Source organism: Hemiscyllium ocellatum, chromosome 50 (assembly GCF_020745735.1).
Source record: "Hemiscyllium ocellatum isolate sHemOce1 chromosome 50, sHemOce1.pat.X.cur, whole genome shotgun sequence".
In the NCBI taxonomy this organism is placed as follows: domain Eukaryota; kingdom Metazoa; phylum Chordata; class Chondrichthyes; order Orectolobiformes; family Hemiscylliidae; genus Hemiscyllium; species Hemiscyllium ocellatum.
In genome coordinates, this window is record NC_083450.1 from 9,540,616 (window position 1) to 9,562,669 (window position 22,054).

General features: G+C 58.4%; 1 protein-coding gene across 1 annotated transcript; it reads left to right on the top strand.

Moving 5' to 3' along the window:
* Positions 1–1,059: 1,059 nt before the first annotated feature.
* Positions 1,060–21,909, top strand: LOC132805548 (LIX1-like protein; the record flags this gene model as incomplete). Its single annotated transcript, XM_060820659.1, has 5 exons — positions 1,060–1,192; positions 14,326–14,946; positions 19,408–19,571; positions 20,662–20,802; positions 21,811–21,909. Coding segments are annotated over exons 1-5 (1,158 nt in total), but the record flags the coding sequence as incomplete, so codon positions are not given.
* Positions 21,910–22,054: the final 145 nt, after the last annotated feature.

Consider the following 22,054-nt stretch of genomic DNA (forward strand, 5'->3'; position numbering starts at 1 on the left):
AAGCAAGTCGGGCCCGATCTGTTTGAGGGGTAGAGCTAACGGAAGGGGCTGAATGGCCTCCCGCTGCTTCTATTTCCTGGCGTTCCCTCTCTTCCGTTTGCTCATTGTCGGCTGCTCCTTTAACAAGGTTACGCTGTCCGTGGTTTCTCTCAGAGAGGGTGGAAGCGACACACACTCTGAGGAAGGAGGGGAAGGGTTTCTGGGCCTGTTTGATAAGGGCTGACAGATCCTGCTTCAGGCCGGAAGCTTTCAAGTCCCCGGTCCACCTTAAAGGAGGCAGAAGTGCAGACGCTGGAGGTGAGAGCGGGGCTGGAAAAGCGCAGCAGGTCAGGCAGCATCCGGGGAGCAGGAGAATCGACGTTTCGGGGCATGAGCCCTTGAATGACGCTCTCATTCCCACCTCCACTGGCAACGCATTCCAGGCACCCAGCACCCTCTGCCTGAAGACCTTCCCACACATATCTCCCCTCAACCTTTCCCCTCTCACGGTGAACTCGTGACCCCTCGGAACTGAGTCCCCCGCTCTGGGGAAAAGTCTCGTCTATCCCCCTCAGGATTTTGTCGACCTCTATCAGGTTCCCCTCCCCGAACCTCTGTCCTCCTGATGAAAGTAATCCTGATCGACCCACCCTCTCTTCATAGCGAGCGTCCTCCGTTCCCAGGCAACATCCTGGTGAACCTCCTCCTCACCCTCTCCAAAGCGGCCACATCCTCTCGGTAACCGGGCGACCGGAACTGTCCGCCGTGTCCCGAAACGCGGCCAAACCGAACTCCGATACGACTGGGACATGACCTGCCAACGCTGACCCTCAACACCCCGTCCGAAGAAGGGAAGCGGGCCATACACCTTCCTGACGACGCTCCCGACCTGCGTCTCCATGTTCAGGGAACACCCAGAACATCAATTCTCCCCCCGCAGGGCCTTTCCATCTGCTCCTGAACGGGAACTTCTGTGTTCCATCCAGCCATCGTGGAAATAAACTCTTGTTTTGTTGAAAACGAAGTTGTTGAACCGGCTGATTCCCTCCCGGGATATCCGCTGCACACTTGCTTCAAACGATGAGCAGCGTGAGGATCTGGGTTACCCACTTGGAAGCGTTTGAGGGCTCTGGCCTAGTCCATCACGCAAGGGCAGGGGCCTTGCCTTTGAAGAAACGGTGCTGCGACTGCTCTAAAGCCCAGCAAACGCTGCGTTAACACGGCCGCTCATCAACAGGCGCTTGAAAAACCAGTAAAACTTGCCCCCCCCCCCTTGAATACCGCGATGTACTTACACCGTGAATACAGCGAACGGTGACATCGCTAATCCCCCCCACCCCTCGTTTCTATCCCCTCCTATGAGCTTTGACATCGATTTTCGGAGGAGTTTTGTTGTTAGTGACAGGAATTTTTGTGAGGGATGCTGATGTCTCGCTGGGAGACAGTAGTGGACTGCAGATGCTGGAGATCAGAGCTGGAAATGTGTTGCTGGAAAAGCGCGGCAGGTCAGGCAGCATCCGAGGAGCAGGAGGGTCGACGTTTCGGGGCACGAGCCCTTCCTCAGGAATGAGGAGAGTGTGTCCAGCAGGCTGAGATAAAAGGTAGGGAGGAGGGACCAACGCTCCTCCCACAACTCCCTCCTCCCTCACTTCTATCTCAGCCTGGAGGGGACACTCTCCTCATTCCTGAAGAAGGGCTCATGCCCCGAAAAGTCGACCCTCCTGCTCCTCGGATGCTGCCTGACCTGCCGCGCTTTTCCAGCGACACATTTCCAGCCCTGAGGTCTCGCTTGGTCAGGGTTGAGTGCAGCGAGATGTAACCCCCTCGCTGGAAGCAGGTCCTGCAGACGCTGGAGGTTAGAGCGGGGGCCGGAAAACCACGAGCAGTTCAGGCAGCGTCCGAGGAGCGGGGAAAAAAACCGACGTTCCGGGCAAAAGCTCCTCCATCGGGTGTACCTCAGAACGTCCCACCAACTAGCGCACTCCCGGGTCTGTGCCGGTAAGTGTGCTTGCTGCGATTCCACATGATCCTTGTGTAACCTGCCAAGGGTGTTCCCCTGGGATTTACGGTCACATTGTGAAAGGAACTGGTGTCGAATTGAGGCCAACGACATGGATGATGCCCTGAGTTGTCCCACAATGCCCAGGGATGTGCAGGTTAGGGTGGATTGGCCATGCTAAATTGTCCCATAGTGCCCAGGGATGTGCAGGTTAGGGTGGATTGGCCATGCTAAATTGTCCCATAGTGCCCAGGGATGTGCAGGTTAGCCGGGAGGGGGAGTGGGATGCTCTTCGGAGGGTTAGTATGGGCTGAATGGCCTGTGACTGCACTGCAGGGATTCTATTCTATGAACACAGCGACTCTTAACATATTTCTTGAAAAGCACTCTGTTGTCAGCACCAAATATGGTTCAGCTTTTGTGGGCCTCAGAAAGAGCGCCCGGCAACGATGTCCCACAAGTAATTGGGCATCTCCAACAGGTCGGCATTCCTGAGGGAAACTGATCCAGGGCCCGGCGTCGGGATATCAGGCAGGAGACTGAAACCCCTTTAGAAACATCAGGAGTTTAGAGAGAGAGAGAAAGAGAGAGAGAGAGAGAGAGGCGGGAGGGGGGTGTGCGGATGGGGAGACAGAGAAAGAGAGAGAGAAGGGGGGGAAGACAGAGAGAGAGACAGACAGACAGATAGGCACAGAGAGTAAGTGGGGGGAGAAGGAGACAGACAGGCAGACAGAGAGAGGGGCGGGGGGGAGACAGAGAGAGAGAGAGAGAAGGGGGGAAGACAGAGAGAGAGAGAGAGGGGGGGGGCTGGGGAGACAGAGAAAGAGAGAGAAGGGGGGGAAGACAGAGAGAGAGAGAGAGAGAGACAGATAGGCACAGAGAGTAAGGGGGGGGGAGAAGGAGAGAGAGAGAGACAGAGAGAGAGCGGGGCGGGGGAGACAGAGAAAGAGAGAGAGAAGGGGGGAAGGAGAGAGAGAGAGAGAGACAAAGATAGAGAGAGAAAGAAAGGGGGGTAAGAGAGACAATGAAAGGGAGGAAGAGAGATAGAGAAAGAGAGACTGAGGGAGAGAGAGATGGTGCGAGAGAGACAGGGACAGAGAAAGAAGGGGGAAGAGATAGAGATAGAGAGAGAGAGAGAGAGAGAAAGAGAAAGGGACGAGGGGGAAGAGAGAGAGAGAGAGAGAGAAAGATGGGGAAGGGGGAGAGAGAGAGAGAGAGAGAGCAAGAGAGGAGGAAGAGAGAGAGAGACACACACAGAGACAGAGAGAGTGGGATAGAGTGAGAAAGAGAAGGGGGGAGAGAAAGAGAGAGATACGGGGGAAGAGAGAGTGTGACAGAGAGGGGGGGGGGGTGAAGAGAGCGAGAGAGAGAGAAGGGGGAAAGACCATGCCTCTCTGCCTCTCGTCCTCCGACAAAGTGCATGACCCCATACTTTCCCACATTGTAGTCCATCTGTCACTTCTTCACCCACTCTCCGAACCTGTCCAGATCCTTCTGCAGCCTCTCCCCCTCCTCAATGCTACCTGTCCCACGACCTCTCTTTATATCATCCACAAACTGAGACAGAGGGCCCTCAGTCCCTTCACCGAGATCGGTCCCAACACTGAGCCCCCTGTGGGACACCACTCATCACCAGCTACCATCCTGAGAAGGAGCCTCTTATTTCCCCCCCCCCCACCCCACCCCTGCTCTGTGTGTGTGTGAGAGAGAGAGAGTGTGTGTGTGTGTGTGTGTGTGAGAGAGAGAGTGTGTGTGTGTGTGTGTGTGAGAGAGAGAGTGTGTGTGTGTGAGAGAGAGAGTGTGTGTGTGTGTGAGAGAGAGAATGTGTGTGTGTGTGCGTGCGCGCGCGTGTGAGAGAGAGAGAGAGACTCTGTGTGTGTGTGTGTGAGAGATAGAGAGAGAGACTGTGTGTGTGAGAGTGTGTGTGTGTGTGAGAGAGAGTATGAGTGTGTGCGAGTGAGAGAGAGAATTTGTGAAAGAGTATGTGTGAAAGTGTGTGTGTGAGAGAGCATATGAGAGTATGTGAGAGAAAAAGAGGGCATGTGAGAGAGTATATGTGAGTGTGAGGGAACGAGTGTATGTGTGTGTGAGAGAGAGTATATGTGAGTGTGTGTGTGAGAGAATGTGAGTGAAAGTGTGTGTTTGAGTGAATGAGTGTGTGTGAGAATGAGTGAGTGTGTGTGTAACAGTGAGTCAGAGAGAGAAAGGGTGTGAGAGTGAGTGAGAGAGAAAGTGTGGATGTGAGCGAGAGAGTGTGTGTGAGAGAGTATTTGTGAGAGTGCATGTGTGAGAGAGGGAGCGTATGAGTGAGTGAGTGAAAGTGTGAGAGAGAGAAAGTGTGTGTGAGTGAATTAGTGTGTGTGAGAGAGTGAGTTAGAGAGAGAAAGGGTGTGAGTGAGTGGGTGAGAAAGTGAGTGAGAGGAAGTGTGTAAGTGAGTGAGAGAAATAGAGTGTGTGTGTGTGTGTGTGTGTGTGTGTGCGCGTGTGTGTGTGTGAGAAAGAGGGTGAGTGAGTGAATGAGAAAGTGTGTAAATGAGAGAGAAAATGTGTGTGAGACTGTGTGTGTGGATGAGGACAGCATTATACCAACCGAGACAGGGTGAAGATGGAAGGTCAGACAAGGGGGGGATGTTGGACAGGGATAGAAAATACAGGAAAACACAGAGTGACAACGTCGACGGGACAGAGATGATCACTTTGGGGGTGTGGTTCAGGTCAGAGAGATTGGTTGTATGTAAACACTGGGAAAAACAACAGTGCACTAACAGAATCAAACATTCGGGGCTGAGTCACGCACCAGGGTTCCATTCAATGGTGTTGTCTGTTGGTCCGGACGCCTGGTATTTGTCAGAATAACGCTCGATATCTGAGGAAATAAAAGCTCATTTGGCCAGTGAGTTTGTACCACCCAGCCCTGGATAACCACCCCACCCTCAACCTGCCCAGGGACTGAAATCACTGTCACACACCCCCCTCAGGGACTGAAATCACTGTCACACACCCCCCTCAGGGACTGAAATCACTGTCACACACACCCCTCTCAGGGACTGAAATCACTGTCACACACCCCCCCTCAGGGAGTGAAATCACTGTCACACACCCCCCCCCCTCAGGGAGTGAAATCACTGTCACACCCCCCCCTCAGGGACTGAAATCACTGTCACACACACACACACCCCTCAGGGAGTGAAATCACTGTCACACACACCCCTCTCAGGGACTGAAATCACTGTCACACCCCCCCCCCCTCAGGGAGTGAAATCACTGTCACACACACACACCCCCTCAGGGACTGAAATCACTGTCACACACACACCCCCCTCAGGGAGTGAAATCACTGTCACACACACCCCCTCAGGGACTGAAATCACTGTCACACACACACCCCCCTCAGGGACTGAAATCACTGTCACACACACCCCTCTCAGGGACTGAAATCACTGTCACACACCCCCCTCAGGGACTGAAATCACTGTCACACACACCCCCCCCTCAGGGACTGAAATCACTGTCACACACACCCCTCTCAGGGAGTGAAATCACTGTCACACACCCCCCCTCAGGGACTGAAATCACTGTCACACTCACCCCTCTCAGGGACTGAAATCACTGTCACACACACCCCTCTCAGGGAGTGAAATCACTGTCACACACCCCCCCTCAGGGACTGAAATCACTGTCACACTCACCCCTCTCAGGGACTGAAATCACTGTCACACACACACACCCCCTCAGGGACTGAAATCACTGTCACACACCCCCCTCAGGGACTGAAATCGCTGTCACACACCCCCCCCTCAGGGACTGAAATCACTGTCACACACCCCCCTCAGGGACTGAAATCACTGTCACACACACCCCTCTCAGGGAGTGAAATCACTGTCACACACCCCCCCTCAGGGACTGAAATCACTGTCACACACACCCCTCTCAGGGACTGAAATCACTGTCACACACCCCCCTCAGGGACTGAAATCACTGTCACACACACACCCCCCCCTCAGGGACTGAAATCACTGTCACACACCCCCCTCAGAGACTGAAATCACTGTCACACACACCCCCCTCAGGGACTGAAATCACTGTCACACCCCCCCCCCTCAGGGACTGAAATCACTGTCACACACCCCCCTCAGGGACTGAAATCACTGTCACACACCCTCCCCCCCGAGGGACTGAAATCACTGTCACACCCCCCCCTCAGGGACTGAAATCACTGTCACACACCCCCCTCAGGGACTGAAATCACTGTCACACACACACACCCCCCTCAGGGACTGAAATCACTGTCACACACCCCCCTCAGAGACTGAAATCACTGTCACACACACCCCCCTCAGGGACTGAAATCACTGTCACCCCCCCCCCCCCCTCAGGGACTGAAATCACTGTCACACACCCCCCTCAGGGACTGAAATCACTGTCACACACCCTCCCCCCCGAGGGACTGAAATCACTGTCACACACACCCCCTCAGGGACTGAAATCACTGTCACACACACCCCTCTCAGGGACTGAAATCACTGTCACACACCCCCCCCCTCAGGGACTGAAATCACTGTCACACACACACACCCCTCAGGGACTGAAATCACTGTCACACACACCCCTCTCAGGGACTGAAATCACTGTCACACCCCCCCCCCCCCTCAGGGACTGAAATCACTGTCACACACACCCCTCAGGGACTGAAATCACTGTCACACACACCCCCCCTCAGGGACTGAAATCACTGTCACACACACCCCTCTCAGGGACTGAAATCACTGTCACACACACCCCCCTCAGGGACTGAAATCACTGTCACACACCCCCCCCCCTCAGGGACTGAAATCACTGTCACACCCCCCCCTCAGGGACTGAAATCACTGTCACACCCCCCCCCCCCTCAGGGACTGAAATCACTGTCACACACCCCCCTCAGGGACTGAAATCACTGTCACACACCCCCCCCTCAGGGACTGAAATCACTGTCACACACACCCGCTCAGGGACTGAAATCACTGTCACACACACCCTCAGGGACTGAAATCACTGTCACACCCCCCCCTCAGGGACTGAAATCACTGTCACACCCCCCCCCTCAGGGACTGAAATCACTGTCACACACCGCCCCCCCCCTCAGGGACTGAAATCACTGTCACCCCCCCCCCCCCCTCAGGGACTGAAATCACTGTCACACCCCCCCCCTCAGGGACTGAAATCACTGTCACACACACACACACCCCCTCAGGGACTGAAATCACTGTCACCCCCCCCCCCCCCAGGGACTGAAATCACTGTCACACCCTCCCCCCCTCAGGGACTGAAATCACTGTCACACCCCTCCCCCGCTCAGGGACTGAAATCACTGTCACACACACCCCCCTCAGGGACTGAAATCACTGTCACACCCCCCCCCCCCCTCAGGGACTGAAATCACTGTCACACACACCCGCTCAGGGACTGAAATCACTGTCACACTCCCCCCTCAGGGACTGAAATCACTGTCACACACCCTCCCCCCCGAGGGACTGAAATCACTGTCACACCCCCCCCCCCCCTCAGGGACTGAAATCACTGTCACACCCCCCCCCCCTCAGGGACTGAAATCACTGTCACACACCCCCCCCTCAGGGACTGAAATCACTGTCTCACACCCCCCCCCCCTCAGGGACTGAAATCACTGTCACACCCCCCCCCCGGGACTGAATTTACTGTCACACACACCCCACCCCGGGACTGAATTAACCGTCACTCCCCCCTCTCCCCGGGACTGAATTAACCGTCACTCCCCCCCCTCCCTGGGACTGAATTAACCGTCACTCCCCCCTCACCCCGGGACTGAATTAACCATCACTCCCCCCCTCCCTGAGACTGAAATAACCATCACTCCCCCCTCCCCCGTCCCCGGGACTGAATTAACCGTCACTCCCCCTCCCCGGGACTGAATTAACCGTCACTCCCCCTCCCCGGGACTGAATTAACCGTCACTCCCCCCTCTCCCCGGGACTGAATTAACCGTCACTCCCCCCTCTCCCCGGGACTGAATTAACCGTCACTCCCCCCTCTCCCCGGGACTGAATTAACCGTCACTCCCCCCTCTCCCCGGGACTGAATTAACCGTCACTCCCCCTCCCCGGGACTGAATTAACCGTCACTCCCCCCTCTCCCCGGGACTGAATTAACCGTCACTCCCCCCTCTCCCCGGGACTGAATTAACCGTCACTCCCCCCTCTCCCCGGGACTGAATTAACCGTCACTCCCCCCCCTCCCTGGGACTGAATTAACCGTCACTCCCCCCTCTCCCCGGGACTGAATTAACCGTCACTCCCCCCTCTCCCCGGGACTGAATTAATCATCACTCCCCCCCGGCTTTGAAAGTACGATCACCCCAACCCCCAATAAACCTCCAATCGACATTAACCAGCGAATGTAATGATCGCTACCTCAGGGCAGGGCAGCATGGGGTTCGGACAGGCAGGGAGGGCTGGGAGAGATGGGAGCGCTGGAGGAGGCTGGGGCGGGGGTAACGGCACCCCCCCACCCTCCCTATGCCCGACCCTAACGGTACCTTTCTTGGGTGCAGCAGGCCTGACGTAGTACGGCAGGTTCCTCATGGCTCCCCGCAGTTCCTGTTTCAACGCCAACATGTACTCAGCCTCTTCCCCAGTCTGCAGAGGGACGGCCTTCAGCTCGAGGGACTGAGACAGGCAGAGGGTCAGAGTGAACCCACCGCCCCCACACACCCGGCCTGAGAGCCCTCGCACACTCCCAGAGCAGACCCTCCCTTTCCACGTGGACTGTGTGTGGGGTGTGTGGGTGTGTGTGTGTGTGTTGGGGGGAGGGCTGTGTGTGGGGGGGTGTTATTACCAGGTGTGGGGATTGTTATTACCGGGTGTGGGGGGGGGGTGTTATTACCGGGTGTGGGGGGGGGGGGGTGTTATTACTGGGTGTGGGGGGGTGTTATTACCGGGTGTGGGGGGGTGTTATTACTGGGTGTGGGGGGGTGTTATTACCGGGTGTGGGGGGGGGGTGTTATTACTGGGTGTGGGGGGTGTTATTACCGGGTGTGGGGGGGGAGTTATTACCAGATGTGGGGGGTATTATTACCGGGTGTGGGGTGGTGTATTACCGGGTAGGGGTGTGGTGTATATGTGGCGGGGGGTGTATATTCCCGGGTAGGTGGTGTGGTGTATATGTGGCGGGGGGTGTATATTACCGGGTAGGGGGTGTGGTGTATATATGGCGGGGGGTGTATATTACTGGGTAGGGGGTGTGGTGTATATGTGGTGGGGGTGTGTATATTACCGGGTTGGGGGTGTGGTGTATATGTGGTGGGGGGGTGTATATTACCGGGTAGGGGGTGTGGTTTATATGTGGTGGGGGTGTATTACCAGGTAAGGGGTGTGGTATATATGTGGTGGGGGGTGTATATTACCGGGTAGGGGGTGTGGTGTATATGTGGGGGTGTGTATATTACCGGGTAGGGGGTGTGGTGTATATGTGGCGGGGGGTGTATATTACCGGGTAGGGGTGTGGTGTATATGTGGTGGGTGTGTATATTACCGGGTAGGGGTGTGGTGTATATGTGGTGAGGGTGTATATTACCGGGTGGGGGTGTGGTGTATATGTGGCGGGGGGTGTATATTACTGGGTAGGGGGTGTGGTTTATATGTGGTGGGGGTGTGTATTACCGGGTAGGGGGTGTGGTGTATATGTGGTGGGGGGTGTATATTACCGGTAGGGGGTGTGGTTTATATGTGGTGGGGTTGTGTATTACCGGGTAGGGGTTGTGGTCTATATGTGATGGGGGTGTATATTACCGGGTAGGGGATGTGGTGTATATGTGGTGGGGGGTGTATATTACCAAGTAGGGGGTGTGGTCTATATGTGATGGGGGTGTATATTACCGGGTAGGGGGTGTGGTGTATATGTGGTGGGGGTGTGTATTACCGGGTAGGGGGTGTGGTGTATATGTGGTGGGGGGTGTGTATTACCGGGTAGGGGGTGTGGTGTATATGGGGTGGGGGTGTATATTAGCAGGTCGGGGGTGTGGTGTATATGTGGTGGGGGGGTGTATATTAACGGGTAGGGGGTGTGGTGTATACGTGATGGGGGTGTATATTACCGGGTAGGGGTGTGGTGTATATGTGGTGGGGGGGTGAATATTAACGGGTAGGGGGTGTGGTGTATACGTGATGGGGGTGTATATTACCGGGTAGGGGGTGTGGTCTATATGTGATGGGGGTGTATATTACCGGGTAGGGGGTGTGGTGTATATGTGGTGGGGGGTGTGTATTACCGGGTAGGGGGTGTGGTGTATATGTGCTGGGGGGTGTATATTACCGGGCAGGGGTGTGGTGTATATGTGGTGGGGGGGTGTATTACCGGGTAGGGGGTGTGGTGTATATGTGCTGGGGGGTGTATATTACCGGGTAGGGGTGTGGTGTATATGTGGTGTGGTGTGTATTACCGGGTAGGGGGTGTGGTGTATATGTGGTGTGGTGTGTATTACCGGGTAGGGGGTGTGGTGTATATGTGGTGGGGGTGTGTATTACCGGGTAGGGGGTGTGGTGTATATGTGGTGGGGGGTGTGTATTACTGGGTAGGTAGTGTGGTGTATATGTGGTGTGGTGTGTATTACCGGGTAGGGGGTGTGGTGTATATGTGGTGGGCGTGTATATTCCCGGGTAGGGTGTGTGGTGTATATGTGGTGTGGTGTATATTACCGGGTAGGGGTGTGGTGTATATGTGGCAGAGGGTGTATATTACCGGGTAGGGGTTGTGGTGTATATGTGGTGGGGGGTGTATATTACCGGGTAGGGGGTGTGGTGTATATGTGGCAGGGGGTGTATATTACTGGGTAGGGGTTGTGGTGTATATGTGGTGTGGTGTGTATTACCAGGTAGGGGGTGTGGTGTATATATGGCGGGGGGTGTATATTACTGGGTAGGGGTTGTGGTGTATATGTGGTGGGGGTGTATATTACCGGGTAGGGGGTGTGGTGTATATGTGGCAGGGGGTGTATATTACCGGGTAGGGGGTGTGGTGTATATGTGGCGGGGTGTGTATATTACCGGGTAGGGGGTGTGGTCTATATGTGATGGGGGTGTATATTACCGGGTAGGGGGTGTGGTGTATATGTGGTGGGGGGGGGTGTATTACCGGGTAGGGGGTGTGGTGTATATGTGGTGGGGGGTGTATATTACCGGGTAGGGGGTGTGGTGTATATGTGGTGGGGGTGTATATTACCAGGTAGGGGGTGTGGTGTATATGAGGTGTGGTGTGTATTACCGGGTAGGGGGTGTGGTGTATATGTGTCGGGGGTGTATATTACCGGGTAGGGGGTGTGGTGTATATGTGGTGTGGTGTGTATTACCGGGTAGGGGGTGTGGGGTATATGTGGCAGGGGGTGTATATTACTGGGTAGGGGTTGTGGTGTATATGTGGCAGGGGGTGTATATTACTGGGTAGGGGTTGTGGTGTATATGTGGTGTGGTGTGTATTACCAGGTAGGGGGTGTGGTGTATATATGGCGGGGGGTGTATATTACCGGGTAGGGGGTGTGGTGTATATGTGGCAGGGGGTGTATATTACCGGGTAGGGGGTGTGGTGTATATGTGGCGGGGTGTGTATATTACCGGGTAGGGGGTGTGGTCTATATGTGATGGGGGTGTATATTACCGGGTAGGGGGTGTGGTGTATATGTGGTGGGGGGGGGTGTATTACCGGGTAGGGGTGTGGTGTATATGTGGTGGGGGGTGTATATTACCGGGTAGGGGGTGTGGTGTATATGTGGTGGGGGTGTATATTACCAGGTAGGGGGTGTGGTGTATATGAGGTGTGGTGTGTATTACCGGGTAGGGGGTGTGGTGTATATGTGTCGGGGGTGTATATTACCGGGTAGGGGGTGTGGTGTATATGTGGTGTGGTGTGTATTACCGGGTAGGGGGTGTGGGGTATATGTGGTGTGGTGTATTACTGGGTAGGGGGTGTGGTGTATATGTGGTGTGGTGTGTATTACCAGGTAGGGGGTGTGGTGTATATGTGGTGGGGGGTGTATATTACCGGGTAGGGGGTGTGGTGTATATGTGGTGGGGGTGTGTATTACCAGGTAGGGGGTGTGGTGTATATGTGGTGTGGTGTGTATTACCGGGTAGGGGGTGTGGTGTATATGTGGTGTGGTGTGTATTACCAGGTAGGGGGTGTGGTGTATATGTGGTGTGGTGTGTATTACCAGGTAGGGGGTGTGGTGTATATGTGGTGGGGGTGTATATTACCGGGTAGGGGGTGTGGTGTATATGTGGTGGGGGTGTGTATTACCAGGTAGGGGGTGTGGTGTATATGTGGTGGGGGTGTATATTACCGGGTAGGGGTGTGGTGTATATGTGGTGGGGGTGTATATTACCGGGTAGGGGTGTGGTGTATATGTGGTGGGGGTGTATATTACCGGGTAGGGGGTGTGGTGTATATGTGGTGGGGGTGTGTATTACCGGGTAGGGGGTGTGGTGTATATGTGGTGGGGTGTATTACTGGGTAGGGGGTGTGGTGTATATGTGGTGTGGTGTGTATTACCAGGTAGGGGGTGTGGTGTATATGTGGTGGGGTGTATTACTGGGTAGGGGGTGTGGTGTATATGTGGTGTGGTGTGTATTACCGGGTAGGGGTGTGGTGTATATGTGGTGGGGTGTATTACCGGGTAGGGGGTGTGGTGTATATGTGGTGGGGGTGTGTATTACCGGGTAGGGGGTGTGGTGTATATGTGGTGGGGGTGTATATTACCGGGTAGGGGGTGTGGTGTATATGTGGTGGGGGGTGTGGTGTATATGTGGTGGGGGTGTATATTACCGGGTAGGGGTGTGGTGTATATGTGGTGGGGGTGTGTATTACCGGGTAGGGGTGTGGTGTATATGTGGTGGGGGTGTGTATTACCGGGTAGGGGGTGTGGTGTATATGTGGTGGGGGTGTGTATTACCGGGTAGGGGGTGTGGTGTATATGTGGTGGGGGTGTGTATTACCGGGTAGGGGGTGTGGTGTATATGTGGCGGGGGTGTGTATTACCGGGTAGGGGGTGTGGTGTATATGTGTCGGGGGTGTATATTACCGGGTAGGGGGTGTGGTTTATATGTGGTGGGGGTGTATATTACCGGGTAGGGGGTGTGGTGTATATGTGGCGGGGGGTGTATATTACCGGGTTGGGAGTGTGGTGTATATGTGCTGGGGGTGTATATTACCGGGTAGGGGGTGTGGTGTATATGTGGTGGGGGTGTGTATTACCGGGTAGGGGGTGTGGTGTATATGTGGTGTGGTGTGTATTACCGGGTAGGGGGTGTGGTGTATATGTGGTGTGGTGTGTATTACCGGGTAGGGGGTGTGGTGTATATGTGGTGGGGGTGTGTATTACCGGGTAGGGGGTGTGGTGTATATGTGGTGGGGGTGTGTATTACTGGGTAGGGGGTGTGGTGTATATGTGGTGTGGTGTGTATTACCGGGTAGGGGGTGTGGTGTATATGTGGTGGGGGTGTGTATTACCGGGTAGGGGGTGTGGTGTATATGTGGTGGGGGTGTGTATTACCGGGTAGGGGGTGTGGTGTATATGTGGTGGGGGTGTGTATTACCGGGTAGGGGGTGTGGTGTATATGTGGTGGGGGTGTATATTACCGGGTAGGGGGTGTGGTGTATATGTGGTGGGGGTGTGTATTACCGGGTAGGGGGTGTGGTGTATATGTGGTGGGGGTGTGTATTACCGGGTAGGGGGTGTGGTGTATATGTGGTGGGGGTGTGTATTACCGGGTAGGGGGTGTGGTGTATATGTGGTGGGGGTGTGTATTACCGGGTAGGGGGTGTGGTGTATATGTGGTGGGGGGGTGTATTACCGGGTAGGGGTGTGGTGTATATGTGGTGGGGGTGTGTATTACCGGGTAGGGGGTGTGGTGTATATGTGGTGGGGGGTGTGGTGTATATGTGGTGGGGGTGTATATTACCGGGTAGGGGTGTGGTGTATATGTGGTGGGGGTGTGTATTACCGGGTAGGGGGTGTGGTGTATATGTGGTGGGGGTGTGTATTACCGGGTAGGGGTGTGGTGTATATGTGGTGGGGGTGTGTATTACCGGGTAGGGGGTGTGGTGTATATGTGGCGGGGGGTGTATATTACCGGGTTGGGAGTGTGGTGTATATGTGCTGGGGGTGTATATTACCGGGCAGGGGTGTGGTGTATATGTGGTGGGGTGTGTATTACCGGGTAGGGGGTGTGGTGTATATCTGGGGGCGGTGTATTTACCGGATAGTCCGGGGCCGGCTGCGCGGTGCTTGCTGGGACAGTCTCTCCTTTGCCGAGACCCACCGCCTCCACATTGAAGCTGAGGGCGGGGGGAGCGCGTCCCCTCCCGGTCATCCCCGTCACTCCCACCCCCGCGGCCCGGGGGGGAGGCTGTGGGCCCACTCCCTCAGTCACTCTCCGTCCCCTGTCCCCAAGGCCCCTCACTCCGTCACCGGGACAACACAGAGCGAGAGCCCGGTAACCGCCATCCGCGCGGACCGGAAACCGCGGGGTCACCGCTCCGGGCTGCTTCCCGGACCCCGCGGTGTGGTTCCGGGGGGACGGTGATCAGGGTGACACTCCCTCTCAGTGAGACAGAGAGAGACCGGAAGCCGCCCTCAGCGCGGACCGGAAACCGCGGGGTCACCGCTCCGGGCTGCTCCCCGGAGCCCGCGGTGTGGTTCCGGGGGGACGGTGATCAGGGTGACACTCCCCCCTCGGGCTGTCTCTGGGATGGAGTGTGTCGGCCCGGAGCCGGAGCCGGAGCCGCCCTCCCCCCCTCCCCCTCCCCCTCCCCCCGGGGGCCGGGGCCTGTCGGTGTCGGTGTCGGTGTCGGTGTCCCCGGGCCCGGGCCCGCGGGTGAGGAGCGGGGCCGCGCGGTGCTGCGGGAGGCGGTGGAGGCGGTTGTCAGGAGCTTCGCCAAACACACCCAGGGGCACGGGAGAGGTCAGTACATCACCCCCACCCCCCGGGACACACACCCCCACCCCCCGGGACACACACCCCCACCCCCCGGGACACACACCCCCACACACACCCCCACCCCCCGGGACACACACCCCCACCCCCCGGGACACACACCCCCACCCCCCGGGACACACACCCCCACCCCCCGGGACACACACCCCCACCCCCGGGACACACCCCCCACCCCCCCGGGACACACCCCCCCACCCCCCGGACACACCCCCCCACCCCCCGGGACACACCCCCCCCCCCCCCGGGACACACCCCCCCCCCCCCGGGACACACCCCCCCACCCCCCGGGACACACCCCCCCACCCCCCGGGACACACACCCCCACCCCCCGGGACACACACCCTCACACACCCCCACCCCCCGGGACACACACCCTCACACACCCCCACCCCCCGGGACACACACCCCCACACACACCCCCACCCCCCGGGACACCCCCCCCACCCCCCGGGACACACACCCCCCAACACACCCCACACACACACCCCCCACACCCCACACACACACCCCCCACACACACCCCCCCCACACACCCCCCCCACACACCCCCCCCCCACACACCCCCCCCACACACACACCCCCCACACCCCACACACACACCCCCCACACACACCCCCCACACACCCCCCCCACACACCCCCCCCACACACACACCCCCCACACCCCACACACACACCCCCCACACACACCCCACACACCCCCCCCCCACACACCCCCCCCACACACACCCCCCACACACCCCCCCCACACCCCCCCCACACACCCCCCCCACACACCCCCCCCACACACCCCCCCACACACACCCCCCCCACACCCCCCCCACACACACACCCCCACACCCCCCCCACACACCCCCCCCACACACCCCCCCACACCCCCCCACACCCCCCCCACACACACCCCCCCCCCACACCCCCCCCACACACACCCCCACACACACCCCCCACACACACCCCCACACACACCCCCACACACACACCCCCACCCACACACCCACCCACACACCCCCACACACCCCCCCCACACACACCCCCCCACACACACCCCCACACACACACCCCCACACACCACCCCCACACACCCCCACACACACACCCCCACACACACCCCCACACACCACCCCCACACACCCCCACACACACCCCCCACACACACCCTCACACACACCCACCCCCCCCACACACACACACACACACCCCCGGACACACACCCACACACACACACCCACACACACACACCCTCACACACACCTCCACCCCCCGGACACACCCTCACACACCCCCACACACACACCCCCACACACACCCCACACACACCCCCACACACACCCCCACACACACCCCCACACACACCCCCACACACACCCCCACACACAGCCCCACACACCACCCCCACACACCACCCCCCCACACACACCCCCACACACACACCCCCCCACACCCCCCCCCACACCCCCCCCACACCCCCCCCACACACACCCCCACACACCACCCCCACACACCCCCACACACACACCCCCACACCCCCCCCCACACACACCCCCCACACACACCCTCACACACACCCCCACCCCCCCACACACACACACACACCCCCCCCGGACACACACCCACACACACACACCCTCACACACACCTCCACCCCCCGGACACACCCTCACACACACACCCCCGGACACACACCCTCACACACACCCCCACCCCCTGGACACACACCCCCCCACACACACACACCCCCCCCGGGACACACCCCCCCACCCCCCCCGGGACACACCCCCCCACCCCCCGGGACACACACCCCCACACACCCCCCCCACACACCCCACACACACCCCCACACACACACCCCACACACACCCCCACACACACACCCCCACACACCCCCACACACACCCCCACACACACACCCACACACCCCCACACACCCCCACACACACACCCCCACACACACCCCCACACCCCCCCCACACACACCCCCACACACACCCTCACACACACCCCCACCCCCCCACACACCCCCACACACACCCCCACACACACCCCCACACACCACCCCCACACACCACCCCCACACACCACCCCCCCACACACACCCCACACACCCCCACACACACACACCCACACACCCCCACACACACACCCCCCCACACACACCCCCACACCCCCCCCACACACACCCCCCACACACCACCCACACACACACCCCCACCCCCCCACACACACACACACACACCTCCGGACACACACCCACACACACACACCCTCACACACACCTCCACCCCCCGGACACACCCTCACACACACACCCCCGGACACACACCCTCACACACACCCCCACCCCCTGGACACACACCCCCACACACACACACACACCCCAGACACACACCCTCTCTCACACACACACACCCCCAGACACACACCCTCACACACTCACCCCCCCCCCTCCTGGCTCTGACCCCCCTTGCCTCCTTCCCTCGTCTCACTCCTCTGCCCTTTTGACTCGTCCACCCCCATGGCCTCGGCTCTGTCTTTCCCCTCACTGTGTCTCCGTCTGTTCCCCCCACTCCTTTCTCCCCCTCTCCTCTTCCGTCACCACACCCCACCCCCACCCCCACCCCCACCCCCACCCCAGCAACCTCACCATTTACACTTGTCTCTGCTCACTCACTTGCTCATGTCTCCCACCTCCCCTCAAGTATCCCCATCAGCTTGTCACTCTTCCCCCAACTCCTTGTCTCCCCCATATCCCCATCATACCCCGTCTCCCCTCCCCCTCATCACCCTCCCCCCTCATCACCCTCCCCCCTCATCACCCTCCCCCCTCATCACCCTCCCCCCTCATCACCCTCCCCCTAGCCTCCTCACAGGAGGGAGTCCAATCTAAACTAATCTACCTGTGACTAATGTACCAAACTGACACTGATACCTGGGCACTACGGGACAATTCATCACGTCAGACTCTTTCCCCACCCCCCACCCGCCCCTGGTCTACAAAAGCGCTCGTGGGAAGGACAGAGTCGAGGAAAAGGGTTAGCCTGATTGGCAAAGCAGACCTGAGCTGAGGGAGCAAGACGTTGTGTGAGGATTTGTAGCTCAGGTTGATGATAAGGTTGCTCGCTGAGCTGGAAGGTTTTTTTCAGATGTTTCGTCACCATGTTTGGATAACATCGTCAGTGAGAGTCTCCAGATGGTGATCCGTGTGGCTTCTTCGTTTATAGGGGTTGGTTTCTGAAGGTGGGCAATGTCGTTCCTTGTTTTATTCCAAGGGGGAGGTAAACAGGATGGAAGTGGATGTATTCATTGACAAGAGTTCTGCTTAGAAGGCCCTGCAATCCTTTAGATACCACCAACAAAACTCATGTCGCTAACAAGAACCCATGCAAGAAATGTTAGAGATACTCCATCAGAAAAACCAGCAGGAATCTTCCACCAGGAACACCGACCGGCCACCAGAACTCACGACCCACCCTCAGTCGTGTCGATAGATCCAGAAAAACAAGACCCCAATTTATCTGGGAGAATCCACACCTCCTCGAGACAGAGACGCGCACGAGAATTCCCACAGGCATGGCATTCGCACTGGCCACTTCCTGCCCTTGTGGAAAGGGAACAGGAAGTGACATCACCCTCCCCACCCGAAGAAACCCACCCCTATGAATCGAGAGGCGGGACACCCCACCAGCGCTCCATCGGCGACTCTCTCTCTCTGAGGACGTTCCCCTGTCGTGGTGACCAAACGTCTGAAGACGAGCCTTCCAGCTCAGCGAGCTAACTCGCGCACGGAGCGTGTTTCTCCCCGACGTGGAGTTCCGGAGCATTGCAGTCGGGTCGGAGGTGGGGGCTGGGGTGGGAGAGACGCTCATATAATCTGGGGGGGGGGGGGGGGGGGGGGAATGTCTCAGACCGAAGGGGCTGACGTGGGGAGAGAGGTCCTATCCCGGAGACCAGGGGAGGAGCCCGCGGGATCCTTTTCCAGACCCAGCCTTTGCATTGTCTGATGTTTCCGGTAACTCTTCAAGTTATCGGGAGCAGGACCCACTGAATTTTCCGGGATTCGCGGGCTCCCTCTCTGGGTGAGGGAGGGGGGAGCTGCAGGGGGGAATGGGGTTGTCCAACAGCTTTCCCTTCCCCCTACCACAGGCTGTGCCGGAGCCTGGGATTCCGGAGGGTCCGCACCGCTCCCAGGCAACTCCCCGGCCTGGTGGGTGAGGCGAGTGAGCTGGGAAAGGGGAGAGGTGATCCCACGGCGAGAGGTCCGGGGTCCGGGGAGAAGGAAGAGGCCGCTCTGATGGAGGGAATTGGCGAGGGGATTGGATCTGACCAGGAGCTGTGAAAGGGCTCACTCGGGTCGGATGGGCAGAATGGCCAGCCAGCGTTGTGACCTGTCGGTTCTGTTCCCTTCCCTTCCCTCCCCCTCCGGCCCTGGCAGTGAACGTGGTCGAGGCCCTGCAGGAGTTCTGGCAGATGAAGCACAGCCGCGGGGCGGAGCTGAGGAACGGCGCCCTGGTGGTGTACGAGATGGTGCCCTCCAGCAGCCCCCCGTACGTCTGCTACGTCACCCTGCCGGGGGGCAGCTGCTTCGGCAGTTTCCAGGTACAGCGCCCGCTTACCGCGCCAATGGACCTTGAGTCCGCAGGGCTCCCTGCGCTGAGAGCTCCCACTGAGGCCCAGCTGATGGCAGCGACTGCTTCCCAACAGGAGGGCTGCCAGCTGTGCCTCGTGCTGACTGTACCCAGTGCCACCTGTGCCTCAGTGCCAGCTGTGCTGACTGTACCCAGTGCCAGCTGTGCTGACTGTACCCAGTGCCACCCGTGCCACACTACCACCTGTGCCTCAGTACCAGCTGTGCTGACTGTACCCAGTGCCACCCGTGCCACACTACCACCTGTGCCAAAGTACCAGTTGTGCTGACTGTGCCTCAGTACCAGCTGTGCTGACTGTACCCTGTGCTACCTGTGCCACAGTACCAGCTGTGCTGACTGTGCCTCAGTGCCACCTGTACCTCTGCCAGCTGTGCTGACTGTACCCAGTACCACCTGTACCTCTGCCAGCTGTGCTGACTGTACCCAGTGCCAGCTGTGCCTCAGTGCCAACTGTGCTGACTGTACCCAGTGCCACCTGTGCCTCAGTACCAGCTGTGCTGACTGTACCCAGTGCCACCTGTGCCACACTACCACCTGTGCCAAAGTACCAGTTGTGCTGACTGTGCCTCAGTACCAGCTGTGCTGACTGTACCCTGTGCTACCTGTGCCACAGTACCAGCTGTGCTGACTGTGCCTCAGTGCCACCTGTACCTCTGCCAGCTGTGCTGACTGTACCCAGTGCCACCTATACCTCTGCCAGCTGTGCTGACTGTACCCAGTGCCAGCTGTGCTGACTGTACCCAGTGCCAGCTGTGCCACATCCAGCTGTGCTGACTGTACCCAGTACCACCTGTACCTCTGCCAGCTGTGCTGACTGTACCCAGTGCCAGCTGTGCCTCAGTGCCAACTGTGCTGACTGTACCCAGTGCCAGCTGTGCCTCAGTACCAGCTGTGCTGACTACCCGGTGACAGCTGTGCCTCAGTACCAGCTGTGCTGACTGTACCCAGTGCCAGTTGTGCCGCGTGCCCCCTGTGTCTGCTGCGGGGTTCCTGCTGTGGGGGCTGTGACTGAAAGAGCCGGTTGTTTCTGCCTCTCCCAGCTGTGCCCAACCAAGGCGGAGGGCAGACGCAGCGCGGCCAAGATTGCCCTGATGAACTCGGTCTTCAACGAGCACCCCTCCCGCAGGATCAACGACAGCTTCATCGAGAAGAGTGTGTCAGAGGCACTGGCATCCTTCAAGGTGAGTACCACTCCGGCGGGGGGGAGGGGGCAGGCGCTGGGGTGGGCTGGGGACGGTGAGAGGTGCACCCACCTGCCTGACCGCCCTTCCTGGGACACCCCACAGGCTCGCGCTGCCCCGTTTTTCTGGACAACTCGCCATGCTTGGTGAGGGGGAGGGAGGAACGCCGGGAGTCACACGCGGGGCAGGCCTGGTGGCTCAGTGGTTAGCACAGCGTCAGGGACCCGGGTTCGATCCCAGCCTTGGGGCGACTGTCTGTGTGCAGCTTGTACATTCCTCCACCTCCCCTAGCCCGTGTCTGCGTGGGTTTCCTCCCACAGTCCATAGGTGTACAGGTTAGGGTGGGTTGGCCATGCTAAATTGTCCCGTAGTGCCCAGGGATGTGTCAGTTAGGTGCATTAATCGCAGGTAGATTCGTTTAGGTTAAATTCTCTCCCGTGTGGAAACAACCTCTTCGACCCAACAAATCCCACTGACCCTCCGAAGGGTAACCCACCCTGACCCATTTCCCTACCCTGTGTTTACCCTTGGCGAATGCACCTAACAATATGGGACAGTTTCCCATGGTCAACCCACCCTAACCTGCACATCCCTGGAATGTGTGAGGAGACTGGAGCACCCGGAGGAAACCCACGCAGACAAGGGGGTGAGAATGTCCAAATTTTGCAGAGACTGTTGACCCGAGGGTGGAACAGAACCCGGGTCCCTGGTGCCGTGAGGCAGCAGTGCCAACCACTGAGCCACCTTTGCCACCCAGACGTGGGGTAAATGTCGGATAGTGGGGGAGTGGAATGAGTCTGGCGGGGCAACTGCTCAAGGGGTCGGTGTGGACCTAGTAAATACCACCAGCACCCAGTAGGAAGGGGGCCATTCAGCCCATCGTGTGTGTGGTACGTGCGTCCCCTTCCCACGTCCTGGCCCCCAGAGCACAGCCCCCCTCCCCACGTTGGAATGGACCCACATTTGCTGAGCAGTGCCCCCTGTGCTGTGTTTGTCCCCCACCCGCAGGGCAGCAAGGAGGAGGCTGACATATCCAACACAGGCATCGGTGCCTTCCGCTTCATGCTGGAGTCTAACAGAGGGAAATCCATGCTGGAATTTCAGGTCAGGCTGGGCACACGCCACTGGGAATGCTCAGCCAGGGAGGGGCTGGGATTCAGGGAGTGTGTACGCGGGGAGGGGCCGGGATTCGGGGAGTGTGTACGCGGGGAGGGGCCGGGATTCGGGGAGTGTGTACGCGGGGAGGGGCCGG